This window comes from Maylandia zebra, linkage group LG8, assembly GCF_041146795.1.
Source record: "Maylandia zebra isolate NMK-2024a linkage group LG8, Mzebra_GT3a, whole genome shotgun sequence".
Taxonomy (NCBI): domain Eukaryota; kingdom Metazoa; phylum Chordata; class Actinopteri; order Cichliformes; family Cichlidae; genus Maylandia; species Maylandia zebra.
This window is the reverse complement of record NC_135174.1, coordinates 12,294,538-12,311,289: the sequence shown is the minus strand read 5'-3', so window position 1 is coordinate 12,311,289 and position 16,752 is coordinate 12,294,538. Positions and strand designations below refer to the sequence as shown.

At 39.9% G+C, this 16,752-nt stretch overlaps 2 protein-coding genes and 1 long non-coding RNA gene across 4 annotated transcripts in view; 1 reads left to right on the top strand and 2 right to left on the bottom strand.

Annotated features, from left to right (window-relative positions):
• Nucleotides 1-2,081, bottom strand: part of LOC143419802 (uncharacterized) — a 46,022-nt gene extending 43,941 nt beyond the window's left edge. Inside the window, exon 1 of the long non-coding RNA XR_013099812.1 lies at nucleotides 1,924-2,081. This is a non-coding gene — a long non-coding RNA (uncharacterized LOC143419802). The remainder of the gene's footprint in view (nucleotides 1-1,923) is intronic.
• med24 (mediator complex subunit 24) lies at nucleotides 1,985-14,110 on the top strand. Of its 2 annotated transcripts, none has more exons than XM_004562409.4 (26): nucleotides 1,985-2,136; nucleotides 2,364-2,494; nucleotides 2,573-2,655; nucleotides 2,782-2,820; nucleotides 2,910-2,983; nucleotides 3,236-3,459; nucleotides 3,810-3,921; nucleotides 4,025-4,175; nucleotides 4,352-4,465; nucleotides 4,742-4,795; nucleotides 4,915-4,997; nucleotides 5,475-5,561; nucleotides 5,788-5,887; nucleotides 6,151-6,293; nucleotides 6,443-6,480; nucleotides 6,591-6,673; nucleotides 7,484-7,662; nucleotides 7,982-8,081; nucleotides 8,576-8,751; nucleotides 8,905-9,169; nucleotides 9,690-9,871; nucleotides 9,960-10,053; nucleotides 10,176-10,275; nucleotides 11,146-11,226; nucleotides 12,903-13,051; nucleotides 13,796-14,110. In XM_004562409.4, exons 2-26 carry the CDS (start codon nucleotides 2,365-2,367, stop codon nucleotides 13,910-13,912), a joined length of 2,958 nt encoding a protein of 985 aa, XP_004562466.1. In that variant the 5' UTR covers nucleotides 1,985-2,136; nucleotide 2,364; the 3' UTR covers nucleotides 13,913-14,110. The 2 variants fall into 2 exon arrangements, with proteins under 2 accessions (XP_004562466.1, XP_004562465.1); XM_004562408.4 differs by having other exon boundaries at nucleotides 5,776-5,887.
• A 44-nt stretch (nucleotides 14,111-14,154) lies between these two features.
• On the bottom strand, nucleotides 14,155-16,752 carry csf3a (colony stimulating factor 3 (granulocyte) a). The gene is made up of 5 exons (XM_023153398.2): nucleotides 16,718-16,752; nucleotides 16,018-16,190; nucleotides 15,404-15,511; nucleotides 15,162-15,308; nucleotides 14,155-15,071 (listed from the first exon to the last, which is right to left on the bottom strand). Exons 1-5 carry the CDS (start codon nucleotides 16,731-16,733, stop codon nucleotides 14,880-14,882), a joined length of 636 nt encoding a protein of 211 aa, XP_023009166.2. The 5' UTR covers nucleotides 16,734-16,752; the 3' UTR covers nucleotides 14,155-14,879.

Genomic DNA, 16,752 nt, shown 5'->3' with positions numbered 1-16,752 from the left:
CGCAACACATAATCCACATTGTTTCACTGTTAATTGCTGGTGTTTGGAGATAGTAGCTTATGTTTATCTCATTATTATGTAGCTGAAAGGTATTGGTGGTGTTGAGAGAATTTTAAAAAATTTAGTTTTAAAAAATAATAAGCATCTGAAAATAATACTTTAAAAACTATGTGCCATTTTCAAAATTAGATAAGTTGTCAATACAGGGTTCTTTCATAGTGAAAGTATCTACATCCAGGTAATCCTGGGAGACTTTGAGCACCACAAACTAAACACTAGTGAGTCCCATTATAATGGGATTACTCAATAGGTTACATAGAAGAAAAATAAGAGTCAGCAAAACTGGGTCTGTCCCGGCAGTGAAGTCATGAGAACAGACACAGAGCTGTGACTTCAGTCTCTCTGGTCTCCCCAGGGGTAGACTCAAATCTCTCAGTACCCTCCACTAATGCAGCTCTCCACTATGTAGAAGGCAGAGGGGATAAGATCACTCTGCCCAAATTCACCGCTGCACACACACACCTCACAGCTTCATAATCTCTCCAACCCTCACCTACCAAGACAACGCCAGGACGCATGGATCATCTCTTGTTGGCTGGCACAGGGCCGTCCCAGGACACAGACTTCGCTCTATCAGGACACCGTCTCCAGTGTCAGGCAGAATAAGGGTCTTTGTAGTCATAAACTCAATACAGGATATTCCCTAGCAGAAGTAGTTGGGTGGTTTTGATATAGAGAACAGTATCCCTTTTAGCATGAAATACAACTGAGTTCAAAAGTTAAAAGGAGATAGAGAAACCCCTGCCTGAGTAGAATTTTTTTAAATACCAGTGACACTTTCAGCATTGTTCTGAATATATTTTCTTCTTGAGCATGTGCTTTGTGAGTAACCAGATTGTTTATTTATTTAAATCTAAATAAAGGAGCCATTTCCACATGTGCTCATAGTTTATTCCACCCTTGTTTCTTTCTGGCTTTCTAAGAGTGTGAACTGTTGTAAAGACACATGTCCTGTTTTGCTTCTTTTTTTTCACCTCAACATTCTGACATAATAAACAAAATCCTGCTGAAAGGGACTGGACTGGCACACACAAAAGAGGTACACCGAGGTAGTGAATCACACAGCTGAATGAGGTGGTTATGTAAGACAACAATGCATTTCACTGTATGCATGGATGAAATAATCAAACAAAATAAATGAAACTTAGTTATATCAGGTATAACTTATGTCATCATTTTACAGCTAAAAGTACAAGAAAAAATCAGTTAACGTGGAAACAAACACTAGTTGTTACTAAGTTAAGTTTGGGTTTATTTTAGGTTTGTTATGTCATAAAAAAGCAATAATAATAACACCTACACACATGGGGCTGCTGAAATTTATAAGTAAATACATCATTGGCCTGGAAAACTGCAAGTATATCAGAAAAATTTGTTCTAAAAAATACCTAAAGCAAAAGCACTTATTAGCCATAAGGATTCATTTCAGAATATCACCAAATCAATATTGTGTAAACAAGTTTAATATGGTAGTTGTAGCTAGTTTTACTTGGTCTTCATACTGCTGAGTAAACTAAACCTAGCTAAAATCTCCAATAAATGAGGTGGTGTATAAAGTCCTGTATTTGCCTCCAAAATTTAAAGGAGTAGAAACAAAAAGTTGCATAACACAAAAAATACTAAGTCATGCCTCTGCAAGAACTATACTTTCCTTCATTTTCACTAACAAACAAAACGACACTGCAAACGGCTAACAAGACATCACAGGGGTCAGGCTAAAATAGCTGTTTATATTAGAAAATGATTCAGTTCTTTGGTTTCATGTTTTACCTTTAGCTGGAAGGCACAACAACATTTTTGCTGCCTTCATTTCCTTATGTATAGAAAGGGGTATAAATACAGTGGCCGAGCCATGATTCTTACCTTTGTAAACAGCGTCATCTGCTGCTAGTCGAGCGGAGCTCTGCCGGTATTCCCCTTCAACCAATCCGCGCGAAGAATACTGAAACGTCAGGAGATTAACCAATGAACGGGGACGTCTTTCAAAACAAAAACGTCGCTTCTTGCGTCGTGAAGCTGGGGTCCTATATAAACAAATATATTTTAGCGTAAGCTTCTAAAAACTCAAAGCGTCAGGTAGGTATCAGATTTAGCACCGCTTTAAGACTCGTTTTGGTGTTAATTTGTTGTGAAAACTGTTTGTTTTCTGTATCCGACAGGAGAAGTTTTCTTTAACTATTTCATTAGCAAATAGCATGAGCTAACGTAGCTAGGAAATAGTGTAAAATAAGCTTGAGTGTTACAGCGAAAAAACGAACAGTGACTGAATGGTGGCCATTTTTATTGATCTTTTCCCCCGCCAGGATGAAAATGGTCAATTTGAAGCAAGCCATTCTGCAGGCTTGGAAAGATCGTTGGAGTGACTACCAGTGGGCCATCAACATCAAGAAAAACTTCCCAAAGGGAGTAACATGGGACTATCTCAACCTTGCAGGTTGGTAGTAGTCTGTTTAAGTATACCGGTTCTTGTGTTTTCTAAAGTTGCTCTAACTGTTCCTTGTATATAATTCAGAGGCTTTGATGGAGCAGGCGATGATTGGACCATCCCCTAACCCACTCATCTTGTCTTATCTCAAATATGCCATAAGTTCACAGGTGAGATAAAGCACTTGTATTTATTTATTTTTTTTAAAAAGCAAATGAAAACGTGTGAAACTGAGAAGATTATCTAACCTTGTTGGTTGTTTCGCATGTTGTTATTTGTCTCCTCTCTTGCCATAGATGGTGTCTTATTCCAGTGTGCTTATGGCTATCAGCAAGGTAGTTTTCTGCATGACAATACTCAATGCAAAATTATTTTTACTATAGGAAAATGTGAATGATCTTAATACTTGTCTTTTCTGTGACAGTTTGATGATTTTTCCCGGGAGCTCTGTGTCAAGTCACTGTTAGAAATAATGGACATGTTCTGCCATCGCCTTAGGTATGTTAAGTGTTTCTAATGCATCTGCATGAATCTAATTCACGTCTTTTAAAATTCTGATGGATGCAGAAATGTTTTTTAGAACCAAGGTTTGCAGAAGAGCATCTCTAAATGCACAACACATCAAACAACACGACAAACCATGAAGCCGATGAGATCCAGCCCTGTACTAGCAAGGTGTACCTAATAAAGGGACCAGTGAGTGTGTATCTTGTTTAAAATGTCACTGCTTCTTGTCTCTTATTGATCCAGCTGTCACGGAAAAACAGAGGAATGCATCGGGCTTTGTCGGGCTCTGCTGGCAGTGGTAGTGTGGCTGCTGCAGGGCTGCGCGTGGTACTGTGAGAAGCTCAGAGAACTGGGTCCATCAGCCAGCACAGAGACCAGTCTTGGAGCCTGCCAGGAAAGGCTCCAGAGTCTGATGAACAGCACCAAGAACAGAGCTTTGGTCCACATTGCCAGATTGGAGGACCAAGGTATAGAAGTGTGTGTGGGTATTTGTTTACACACAGGGTTGTGCTCAGTGAAGTCTGGCTGTAATCTGCTGATGTATCAGTACAATAGTGTATAAATTACCCGAGGCTCTATTAACATGCTCTCAAAAGTTTATTGGCAGTTTATTTACCTTTTAATATTAAGTAATTCTAAGGCAAACACCTGCATATGTGTGGAATCTGGCAATTGGCAAAATTATTGGCAGTCAGCCATAGTGATTCAAAAATTTCACTTAAGCTAAAACTGTCATTTTTGGCCAAATCTTGAATGTGTGTTTTTGTGCCGAGCGTGGCATCTAAACACTGTTTCTGCTGCTGCTTTTCCTCCACAGGTTCCTGGAGCAATGTAGAGCAAGCTGTGCTTAATTTGACAGATGGTCTTAGTAGTGTGACTAACTCAAAACTGCATACTAAATTAGAGGAGAGCTTGTCACTAGTAAAAAGGTGAGGCTGACATGTTAATAATGAGCAAATGATCCTAATTTGACAATAGTTTCAAGCGTCCCATCTGACTTCTTTGTGCCGATTTCTTCACTCTCTTCTTCAGTATTCCCCTGATGCTGTCTGAGCAGAGTGACCCTCCAGTTTATGCCTCTTTTCCATCAGTTCATGCCTTCATCATGCTGGAAGGCACTATGAATTTGACAGGAGAGATACAGCCACTGGTGGAGCAGTTAATGATGATCAAAAGAATGCAGGTGAATACTAAGCTGTGGAAAAAAAAACTGTAAAAATTTAGACTGTCAGATTTTATAAGACAAAGGAATTTCATTACACACAAAAAAGAAAATGTTCAGCTTTTGGCCAAAGTATTACGCAGCCTTTCCTGGTGAGGTTTTGTGTGATGCAAATGGAATCTTTCTATTCCCATCAGAGAATCCCTGCTCCCCTTTTTGTCCTGGAGATATGGAAAGCTTGCTTCACTGGCCTCATTGAGTCACCAGAGGGCACAGAGGAGCTTAAATGGACTGCTTTTACTTTCCTTAAGGTTAGATCCACTTCAACGAGGAAAACTTGGTCTTCTGTTGTCTTTTTGTCTGTCTTTTGCTGCTTTTACTTTTTGTTTATATCATTGCCTGCTTCCTTGACTCTGTTTGTTGTGGATTTTTATTGTAGTTTAGAGAAGGAATAGTGTGCAAAATTTTGTGCGGTGATTTTTAAATCTCCCCTCTGAGCTGTCTGCATGAAACTGATTTGGTAGTAATATTACTGTCTACCCTTCACAGAAATCAGATGAAATTAACTTGTGATTTCTTAATCTCAGATCCCACAAGTTCTACTCCGACTAAAGAAATATCCTCAGAGTGACAGAGGACAGGTAAAGTAAATGCCTGACTGATCTTTGTATTGGAAGTTAACACCTAGATATTGAGCGCTGGGTGTGTAATGTCATAAACTGTCTTTGTCACTTTCAATCGTTGCAAACGTTTTTCCCAGGATTTCATGGAGGATGTGAACATAGCATTTCAGTACTTACTTAAGCTTACGCCACTCCTGGACAAAGCAGATCAGAGATGCAAGTAAGTGTTCGTAAATGTCACTGGAGATGCCCCTGATCTCATAATAAGATTATATAGATAACACAAGCAGCTATAGCTACTAAGCCTGGTTCTGCCGTAGGCTTCTTCCTGTTAAATGGGAGTTTTTCCTTCCCAGTGTCGCCAAGTGCTTGCCCATAGGAGGTCATCTGATTGTTAGGGTTTCTCTGTATTACTGCAGGGGTCTTTACCTTATAATATAAAGCACCGTGAGGTGACTGTTTTTGTGATTTGACATTATATAATTGAGTTGAACTGAAATGGCAGTAATTAAATATCTTTTATATTCAGGTGCTGCCGTCTGTGACATTGTTAAAGCGGCTATTATTAGAATTATTACCCATCTTCCATTTACCATCTTGTATTCTAATAGTATAGCTGTTTATGTTTACCTGTATATACCAAGTTCAACAATGTTCCAATTTTTTTAATTTTTTTCCCTTTTGCTTCTTTACGTAGCTGTGATTGCCTTGGAATGCTCCTGACAGAGTGTAATAAACTCGGGCTGCTGTCGGATTCAAATACAGTTAACCTCACATCAAAGCGGTATGGGTTTCTCTGCTATCAGAAAACATGCGATTATGGATATTTTAGGACAAAGATTACCTATATTTCTTTTTAAAAATTTTAATTATATTGATGAGAAATGAGAATGGAATTTTATCCACTATATTCATGTCATTTCCCCCAACACCTCCATCCTATCCCCATCCTCTTCCCCGTCCCTTTTTATCCTTCTCCCCCTGCAAATTTGATTCAGGACCGAGGACAGGGAGTTCGCCCCCAGGCTAAAGACTGCAGAAAATGCTAACATCCAGCCTAACCCAGGCCTCATCCTGAGGGCGGAGCCCACTGTTACCAATATTCTCAAGGTAGCACCCCATAACCATGTTTGAATTGTGCATGTTTTTAATTAAATTATATCAAAATGCAGATGTAGTGTTGGCCATTGACAGAAGTGCCAAAGAAGGTTCAGAGAATCATGTATATGATTGTAAAAGTGATCCACAACCAATGAGACCTAATGTCTGAAAATATCAGAATCAATGTGTTTTAAAGGTCACAACATTACAACAGCTTAGTGTTTGTTTTTTTTTAAAAATACGAGTATAAGTTTTCCATCTTTGTTCATTAGACAGTAGATGCAGACCACTCTAAGTCTCCTGAGGGTCTGCTCGGTGTTCTTGGCCACATGTTGTCTGGGAAGAGCCTAGATCTGCTCCTGGCTGCAGCAGCAGCCACTGGGAAACTCAAATCCTTTGCCCGGAAGTTCATTAAGTGAGTAAATTACGCTTTTGAACTTTTAGTAACAAGAACTTTGTAAGACCGGCAATGTTCAAGTGTTGGGAGATTATGTGCAACATCATCTTGAACGTGAAGTTTTCGTGTGTTACTGTGTAATGTTTCATCCCCCTGTTTTGTTCCAGGCTTAATGAGTTTCCCAAGCACATCAGCGGGGAAGGATGTGAGTTCAAATACAAGAGTGGCATGTTCCGAATAGGGAATTTCTTCTTTCATTCACACGATCTTTCAGTGGGATACTAACACTGTGGATGTTCTCCTCCTTTCCGTTAGCCAAGTCTGCGTCTGTACGGGCTCTGCTCTTCGACATCTCCTTCCTCATGCTCTGCCACGTGGTGCAGACATATGGATCTGAGGTTAGTTCAGTTTGACAAAGTTCAAGTGCACAAAAACAGCCCAGGAATGGCTTTATTGCAGCTCGCTGGACGGCTTTGGAAAATGTAACAGAAGACTTTCTGTTTTCACAAGTTTTAAAACTTTTACTACTGATAAAGACATTGCCCATCGTCATTCATACTGCACTGTTATAATTAGGTAATAGATGTGTATGAAATGTTTTTTTTCACTGCATACTATAGAAATTACTTTATTTATATATAATTTTACAGTGAATCCACTGTTTAAAAAAACAGTTTTTGTGAATTAACGAAAGCTTTTATACTTACAGGGCAATAATTACACAGAGCTGCCAACAATTCCAATGTCATTTTACACATCTCTTACAATTTAAGCCCAAAGAGTTTTAAATTTAATTTAATTTTAGAATTTCTTTAATTTACAACTGCAACATTTCTTTATCTTGACAAAATATTTTTTTTAAAAAGAGAATTTTTCCTTTTTCTTTTATTAAGAGATCTCAGGAGTTAAATGTGTAGTTAAACTTCTTTATGCTGACAGAAAGGGGATTTCTCTGGTAGGCTGTATGTGGCCCTGCGATGTAAAAATTAGTTTTATGTCGTTGAAAATTCAAGTCTTAACTATGTTAATTGTGGACAGACTTACTTTGCATCTGTATTAAGCAACAAGGCTTTTTTGCATATTAAAATATTCTATAAAGGTCTTCGCTAGCGTTAAAAAGGGAGAAAAATGTGGTGGTCACCTCAAAATAATAAACAGTAGAGATACTGTCTTTTTGAGCAGATTGTGATCAGCTGACTTTTGTCCAGGTGATCCTATCAGACCCCAGTCCTTCAGGAGAGACGCCCTTCTTCGAAACGTGGCTGCAGACATGTATGCCTGAAGAGGGCAAGACTCTGAACCCAGAAAACCCCTGCTTCAGACCCGAGCCTGGGAAAGTGGAGAGCCTAGTGACCCTGCTGAACAACTCATCAGAGATGAAACTAGTGTGAGTGAAATCTGTAAATGAATCATTTACAGTCAGTGCAGATGTTGCCTGGCATTGCTGCGGTAATTAACTTTAGATCTTTTCTTTAGATGGTGGCATACTCAACCCCGTCATGAAGTTGCTTAACACCCTGAACTTCATTTACATGCCTGAATAACAATTACGATAGACGTAAAAGAGCACAGTTTTTTACTGTACTGTATTTTTGTTTGACATAAATGTTTCTGATTTTAACTTGCACTTATTTAGTGTTTAGAAATGTCTTAAACGTGGCCAGCAATGCTCTGAATGTGGGTTTTTTTTCCTAACCTTGTGACAGGCAGGTGAAATGGCATGAGATCTGCCTTAGCATTCCAGCGGCCATACTGGAAGTCTTGAATGCATGGGAGAATGGTGTGCTTTCTGTAGAGGCGGTCCAGGTTTGTCTAGCTTCACTATTTTTCCTTCCTGTGGGTAATAAAGATTTCTTGTGGTTTCCTAAGTATCTCATGTCTGTGAAGGTTCTCAGTCATCCAGGTGATCGTAGTCAAAGGTGCTAGCAAAGAAAAGAGTCTTAAAGAAGTCCAGATGCTTTTCTTTGCAAGCTCCTTTGACTAAGTATCTCATATGATTTTCAGGTTTCAACCCTTCCCACCCTTGTATTTCGTTGAGTCATGACTTGACATTTTCCACTGAATATGTCGAGACTACTTGAGTAAAAAAAAAAAAAAGCTGTGAAAACGCGCATCATTAGTGACGTCTAATAGGTGTAGCCAACTTGTCGCTTCTTCCCTATTCCTTTCAACTTTGTTTTCTAATGCAAAGTGGGAGGATGCCCATTTTAGTCAGAATTCGACCGTCTCTAACCCTTCCTTCTCTTCATTCTGCTAATCACATCCTTCCTCTTTCCTGGGTGCTGCCATTGCAAGCGTAGAAGATTACTGACAATATCAAGGGCAAAGTGTGCAGCATGGCCATCTGTGCGGTTGCATGGTTGGTAGCCCATGTCCGGATGCTTGGAAGAGATGAGAGGGAGAAGCCCCAGACTATGATCCGGCAGCTTGTAACGCCACTTTATGGGGAGAACACTCTGCAGTTTTACAATGAACGGTACAAACTCATAAAGAGCACATCCACACCAGCACCCACCGACTTTATATTTTACAAATTCTGAGAAATTTCCTTGTTCTGGATTCAGTTTGATTCTCCGTCTCTCATCACCCGAGTTAAAAGTAACATCATTTTCTTCCACAATCTCACCAGCGTGATCATAATGAGCTCCATCATGGAGCACATGTGCGCCGATGTCTTCCAACAGACGGGTGCCACCCTGCGGTCCCCAGTGGAGGGCCAGGAGCCGATCCCCTACCGCAACCTGCTGCCACCCAAAGAACCCATCCATACGGCCCTCAGCAAACAGTTCCAGGCAGTGCTGCGTAAAGGCTGGGTGGACAGCCGAGCTCTGCATCTGTTCGAGAGTCTTCTCAACATGGGAGGTGTCTTCTGGTTCACTAACAATCTGGTCAAGGTACGCGGATAAAAGGTCTGATGGTTTATGCAGTGACCATCGGCAACACTATCGATCTTTAAAGGCGAATGATTTTTATTTATTTATTTTTTAACTTGAAGATTTTCTTTATTGGCTTCCTTGATGTGTTACAATTTTACTTGAGCAACCGTTAGCCAGAAACGTAGTTAAATTTTGAAATTTAAGCAGAAAAAGTGAGAACATCGAGCCAGAGCAAAGACGTTAGTGAAACCAATGTGGTTACATTAGATAAAGAAAAGCTTTGCATGCATTAATTTCCTCATAAAATGTTGACGAATATGTGATGTATTTATGTACTTGTTTTTTACCCAAGCCTGTAGCGGTTTCTTTGCACGTCATTGACCTTAAATAGTGTTCGTAGGAGTCCGTGTTGTCGGTTGTGCAAACATTTGTGCATAAAACACTGTTGACATTATTCCGTTGCACTAATGGTCACTAATCTCATTTTATTCAAATCAATGTCCAGTTTTTGAAAACATGAAACTGTTTCTTAACACAGGAACTGTTAAAGGAGACACGGCAGGAGTGGGCCAATCGAGTGGTAGAGTTACTCTACAGCATCTTCTGCTTGGACACCCAGCAGATCACCCTCACGCTGCTAGGTACCATACTGCCCAATCTACTCACAGACTCCGCCCACTGGCGCAGCCTGGCAGACCCACCTGGAAAGGCACTGGCCAAGTAAGAGAAGCTTAATACCCTAAGGGCAGCAGTCGCTGTGGCGTTTTTGACTTCCGGTTTTGACTTTTGTCTCTGGATGTCCCCTCAGGCTGTCTGTGTGGTGCGCACTCAGCTCTTACTCCTCTCACCACAAAGGTTCTTTCTCAGCTCGCCAGCGCAAAAGGCAGAGAGAAGATATTGAGGTAAAGAAGCTCTTTAAAAATAAAAATTTTAAAACTTGGTAAAATTAGGAGAACGTGTTTTCTGTAAGAGGACGTGTTTGAGTGTAAAAATACTGACATGATTCCTTTATTATTCCCTGCAGGACTACAACAGCCTCTTTCCCTTGGATGACACTCAACCATCTAAACTCATGCGGCTGCTCAGCTCCAACGAGGATGAACCTGTAGCCCTTTCCAGTCCAGGTTAGGCCCCTTTGTGCCTGGATTTGAATTCACCGTCAAATGATAAAGCCTGTGGTTTACAGATGTCTGAGCTGGGGATGATAATGGTGGTAATACCAGAGAGTTTCAGAACTGTAACAGCAAGTTACTTCTAGTAAGCACTTAAAATGCTTTGTGAACTGGTCTTCCTCCTCATTAATTATCCTTCAAGTGCATTGGCTGCCAGCAGGTTCTAACTTGAACGCTGCCATCCAGTGCTTCTTGCTTTGAGCCATTGTGCAGTTAGCATACCCCTTTCACCCTGCTATTCACATGACTTAAAGTAATGAGCATTTATATTAACTGCTATGGAAATTTTCCCTTGTTTAGTTTTACACAGAAACCCCCACACAGGATGTCAAACTTCAGTGTTGCATGACTTAGGAAAAAAATGCTTTGATGTTAAGACTGAAAGTGACACTGGTTTTCTTGCTACGTAAAGTCAATCATTTAGAAACCGTTCATCAACGCCGGATGCCTCACTTTATAGACTTTTTAAAATTTTATTATGAATAAAATACATCTTTTAGCGCAAGGAGAAAGAAACATTTATTTTCCATGTTAAGAAAAAAAATCAGAATTAATTTATTTTGTTAAAAAAAAAATCATCTTTTCATTTTTAGTATCATTGAAATGTCTTATTCCAGGAATTATGATTATGATGTAAGATTGCAGTGGAAACCAACCGTCAACGGATCCTTAACTTCCTTTTTCACATCCTCTAGATTTTTAAATGGTTTTTTTTGTTTGTTTTTTGGGGGGGGAGCATAAAATTTCCTCGAATGACTAAATTAGTAGAACGAAAATGAAACTTGTCAACTCATCCATCACATCTTCCTTGTCTTCCTGCAGGAGACCGGTCTATGAGCAGCTCTCTATCTGCCTCACAGCTCCACACTGTCAACATGAGGGACCCCCTCAACCGAGTCCTGGGTGAGAATTTTGCCAGCATCTCTTTTCTCTCATCCCCATTTCTTTCATAGAAATGTCTAAATTACGATGAACAAATTCAAGAAAAATCCTGAATTAACTAATCAGGGAAACGATTTGATGTGAAACTGGAGAGGCTGGTATGTTGCTGTGATTAAAGCCACAAGATCTCCAATTCTGAAGGCCCAATGGGACCTCATCCAGCCCTTGAATATGTTTGCAAGGCCAAACACAGAGCTAAGACACTCATTATTTTCATGTAAAGTGAATTTTAGTGTGATGTTTGTTTGTTTTTTTCCAATCAAAGTCACGCTAAAAGAAATGTCTGACATTACTGAGAATTATATTTTGCATGTTTAAAGTTAGCAAGAATGCTATATGTTATATGAATGTGACTTTTTAAAATTTGCATGATTTAAAAAAATATATATATTAGAAAGAACCTTTTTTTTGCCTCTGCAAAACAACACAATAGATTTTAGACCAAAACGTTGTAATTAAAGTGCAAAAGCTTTAAGCTTTCATTTAAGTTTAACAAAAGTATTACATCAACTGCTTAGGAATTGCAACCATTTTATTCATAATGCCCATTTTCTGAGGCTTGGAAATAATTGGATATTTACTGAAAAGCAGATTCATGACTAGGTGAGGCCTGTTTCCTCTTTATATCATGACACACTAACAGTTTATAATATCTGTAGTTGATTCCATGCGTTGAACTTGTATTTGTCTTATCACTGGAGCTTTCACAATGAAGTCCAAAGAGATGCAAGCAGAGAAGACTTTCATTAGACTAACGGAAATCAAAATAAAACTTAGAGAGATGGTGAAAAAAAAAAAAAAAGCATGAAGTGGTCAACTCAGCAAAACCAAACAGTGTTAAAGACCACAGAAGAAAACAAAAGTGCGTGATCACAGAATTATTTCCTTTAAGCATATAACCACATCAAAAACACATTGAGGATGTAGGCGTAGCGTTTAAAGGTCTACCATCAAGAGACACCTTCGTCAATGGAAAATTTGTTGATGGTGTGACTGCTGATGGAAGTAGCAGGATGAAGTGTTAAATGCATGGGGCTGTGCTGTCTCTCAGAATCAGCCAAAGTCTGCAAAACTGATTAGTCAGCATTTCACGATGCAAATGGATAATGACCCAAAGCATGCTGAAAAAAACAGCCCAAGAGTTTCTCGAGGCAAAGAAGCGGGATATTCTTCAGCGGCCAAGTCAGTCAACCCAAGTGAGCACTGCAAAGAGACCCACTAATAAGCGGCAATTGAAGGCGCTTGCGGCAATCAGTATAGTTAACTTTATGTTAGTTTGTCCAATTACTTTTGAGCACCTGAAAATGGGGCACCATATATTAAAATGGATGTCATTCCTAAATGTTTAATGCACTACTTGTGTTAAGCTCTTTAAATTCAAAGTGAAAGTCTTCTTTCCAGTCAAGTATTTCAGATTATTTGGCTGAAAATCCACTGTGGTGTTATTAAAAAGGCACAAAAAAGGGTTATCATCCAAACTTTCACGGGCCAAACGATAAACACGACAATGTCAGTGCCCAACAGTGCACTGCAGCTACTACTCATCTTGTCAGTGGTGTTGATATTGGGGATGATTTGATTTGGGATATAAAATAATTCAGCAGGATAGTACTTACCATCTGTTCTCTTTCTTTTAGCCAACCTTTTTCTCCTCATTTCCTCCATCCTTGGCTCAAAGATGGCTGGACCTCACACCCAGTTTGTGCAGAGCTTCATGGAGGAGTGTGTTGAGTGTCTGGAGCAGGGAAGCCGTGGGAGCATCCTGCAGTTCATGCCTTTTACAATGGTGAGTTATGAGCTGTGAGGGGAGAGGCCAGACAGGTGGAGATAAAGGAGGGAGAAGGATGACTGCTTCTTTAGATATTATCGGGAAGGGTTCAGGAATCCTGCTTACAAGTGTTCTACTGCCTTTAAAGACTGAGTGTTCTGATAAGATCAAGAGGGAGTCTGAAGGTCATAGCACAGATGCTTCTTGCATTTGCAAGAGATATTAATCACTCCTACAAGCTTCGAAATGTTAGGGTTGCCACATTTTCAAAACATGTGCAGAGTTTGAAATGGAATAAAATGCCAAGAACAAACCAGAATTGATAACAGAAAGGAGAAAAAAAGAGTAATGGACAAAAAATGGTAAATGGCATGTATTTGTATAGCGCTTTACTAGTCCCTAAGGACCCCAAAGCGCTTTACACATTCAGTCATCCACCCATTCACACACTGGTGATGGCAAGCTACATTGTAGCCACAGCCATCCTGGGGCGCACTGACAGGCAAGACAGAGGCAACTTAGCTGATTTAGTGGAACATCTTTTTCTAGTTCTGAGAAAAAGTATTTCTTAATTCTTTTCTTTTGTTCTAGTTACATTTTACAATAAGTGTCCCATGAAAACCAGATCAAGGGTCAGGAACACACCCACTCAAAAAAGAATGACAATTAGCCTTGAGCAACACAATAAAATTCTTACTGTTTCTTGGGAAATACCGCCTCTCAGAATAACAGTTACTTTTCTTTTTTCTTCTGCACATTTAGGTTTACGAGTTGGTGAAGCTGCCCGCTCTGGCCAAACCTAAAGTTGTGCTTGCAATCACTGACCTGACTCTGCCGCTGGGGAGACGTGTAGCTGCCAAAGCCATCTCTGCTCTGTGAGGCTCGGGTTTAAATTTACCTCCGAAATAAATCGAGGCATCGACGGATTTATCTTCTGTTGGTGGGCAACAAAAGCCCAGCGGAGGGCTGAAAACAGTTTGCAAGAGCTCTGGACTCACATTGTTTTGATATTCTTTTATATTTTTTTTTTCACACTTGTAAATAATTTTGGAATAAATAAAGAAATCAGACAGAAAATCTTTTTTGCTTGCCTGTGTTTATTGGTTGCATTTGTTTTGTGAGTTTTTGTGACACATCATGGTGAAATGGCACCTCTGTGTTTTTTGAGTTTCAGTAACATGATGTGTGGCCGCTGTCGTTGTTGTCCCTTGAGTCAGAATGATCACATGCTAGCCAGCCCAACACATGACACCATACACAAGGCACTGTGGGTCATCTCTTGTCACAGTCATACACCGCTTGCAACACTTCTTAAAGGACATCCGTCTGGTTCAGTAGCGGAAATAATGACAGCAAAGTCCTTATTTCACCCTTTGTTGCACTTCTCTATTAGAGTAGTAACTTCACTGGAAGTTCAGGTTTCATTTTATTGTTTTGTATAATTATGCATGTTTTTTCACAAAGAGGTACAAATGTTTTTCAGAAAATGTTTTTTTTTTTATTAAAAAATAAGAAAATACAGACATTATTATTATTATAATTTAAATAAAAATAATACAAAAATATACAATTTTACTCATGTTCTGCTGTTGGTATCGATTAACGTGCCACCAACACCTTAAATCAACTGTCAAATACCTTAATGTACTGCTTTACAGAGCATTAGTCAATTGTGTTAACATTTCCTTAGTTTTAACCTGTGAAAATAAATAGTCCAGTCCAGTTCTGTTAATAAATATATAAATATGAAATGCAAATACAAAAATAAATAATGCTTTCACAGATCAATAAATACCATAACGTACATTTTGGACATGAGCCAAAAGAAAAGTGTGACACTTTTTGGTCAGGACTCTGTCTCCATCTCTGTGCTGCGGTCCAGAGTCCTGAGGAAGCGGACCAGGTCCTGAATGTAAGACTGGAGGTCCACCAGAGTCAGGTGTGCTGCCACCTGAAATTCATAATCTGCTGGTAGATTTAAGGGCGCGGAGGGTTTGGTGGGGTGTGGTGAACCTTGTGGATGGACAATTTTTAACATCTAAAAAAGCAAAACAAAGAAAATGATTTTAAGCATTAAGAAGATGCAACATGCAAAAACAATTTGTCAGACTGGCTGCAAAAATTCTACCTCTTTGATCTGAATGGCGAGGTCTCGTACATCAGCCATTAGCTCGGTGACTCTATCTTTGTTTGCCAGCCTGGGGTAGTTTTTGAGGGAGCTCAGCAAGGCCCGGTACGTCTGCAGACCCTCATAGAGCTGTCTCAAACCGTCCTCCTTATGGAAGAGAGAGAGAGAAAAACAAACTGGTCATCGTGTCTGCTTTTAGACTCTCAAAGCATGATGACAGTTCACTCTCAAAGAATGCTTACCAAAGTGACGTTTTCTGACAGGGCTTTGATATGAGGAGCAGAGGGGATGCCAAGCCTGGACCTCATGATCTCAAACTGCGCATTATCTGTGGAGTTCAGCTGCAGAGTCTACGATAAAAGAAATAACATCAAATGGTTAAGGATGTATAGCAGCGAGGAATTCCAAAGCAAACACCAGTTGGAGGGTGGGGGGCAGTGAAGGCAACAGCAGATCGTTAAATTAATGCACTAAAATGTCACATCCTAAAAACTAGACCAGAAATATTTGTCCTGTGTTCTTACAAGATGCTGAGTCATTAAGAGACTTTTATTTGTGGTTTCAGAAATACTCAAGTAAAATCCAGCTGTGTAAAAACAACGAAAAACATGCCAGATGTTGATAACTCAGTTGCCTGTCATCTAAAAACAAAAAAACATTGACAGACATGTGCTGTTTCTTTTCCAGAGACTGTTCATATCAGTCATTACAGCTACATAAACGCATTTCAGATACAAACGCCGCTGACTGCAGGCTCGACCGCGCAGGCTCCTTACGCTGACAGCACATTATCAAACACAAGTCATGACGCAGAAGCTTTAAAGAAATCAGGAAAAACTGCATTAGTGTGTCTCACCTCCGTCTTAATGCAGGATTTGTGTGTTTCGGGGATCGAGAGAAGGATCTTCTCTGTCAACTGCTTGCAGTTCTGTACAATCTTTTGAAATTCCGGACCTTCAACAAGTGCGCTTCTTTCCGGCAGAGGTGCGCTGAGGGCGAACGTGGCCATGTAGCAAGAAATAGCGAAAACTGCAAAAAGGAGAAGCAAACAAAACAAAAATTAAAAAACAAACAAACAAGGCATCAGCGGCGTAACATAGAAACAACCCCGATATTCATCCAGTATGCTGTGTGGAGGCAGAGAACAAAAGGCAGAACAAAGCCTCCTCTCAACCGGTCCTCTCTGCTGCAGATTTGGGCATGTCCCCCCTTGGGGCTAAATATGTGCAGCAGTTGAGAACAGCCCGTGTAATGTGAAGCTTGAGCCAAAAGTAACTGCAGTAGATCAGCATGGTGGAAAAGAAAGCCCGAGCAGATGTTTTAAAAAGCACCAGATGTTAACACAGAATAAAAGCCCTATTAATGAATCAAAACATCTGGTGCTTCTAAAACAAACCTGCCTTTCTATCAGTCAGAGATGTCTGCTTGTCCAAAGGCTGATCCTTTGAATTTTTCTTGTAGCTTCCTCTACAGACTCTACAGAGTGTTTTCGCTCTCTGGGGACGATCAGCAGAGAGGAGAAATCAGTATTCTGTAAGGATTGCCTCACTACTCACCAGTCAGAATGTGCATGGCCTCTGCTAGGAAATGC

What these genes read in the sequence shown, in the direction of transcription:
- med24 (XM_004562408.4), top strand. Translation starts at nt 2,365, where the DNA reads ATGAAAATGGTCAATTTGAAGCAAGCCATTCTGCAGGCTTGGAAAGAT. An exon ending in GGACTATCTCAACCTTGCAG is followed by an intron (nt 2,495 to 2,572) that starts GTTGGTAGTAGT and finishes TATATAATTCAG; the next exon opens with AGGCTTTGATGGAGCAGGCG. An exon ending in AGCTTGTCACTAGTAAAAAG is followed by an intron (nt 3,922 to 4,024) that starts GTGAGGCTGACA and finishes TCTCTTCTTCAG; the next exon opens with TATTCCCCTGATGCTGTCTG.
- csf3a (XM_023153398.2), bottom strand. An exon ending in TGTCAGAAAACGTCACTTTG is followed by an intron (nt 15,309 to 15,403) that starts GTAAGCATTCTT and finishes CTCTTCCATAAG; the next exon opens with GAGGACGGTTTGAGACAGCT. An exon ending in TCGCCATTCAGATCAAAGAG is followed by an intron (nt 15,072 to 15,161) that starts GTAGAATTTTTG and finishes TTGCTTTTTTAG; the next exon opens with ATGTTAAAAATTGTCCATCC.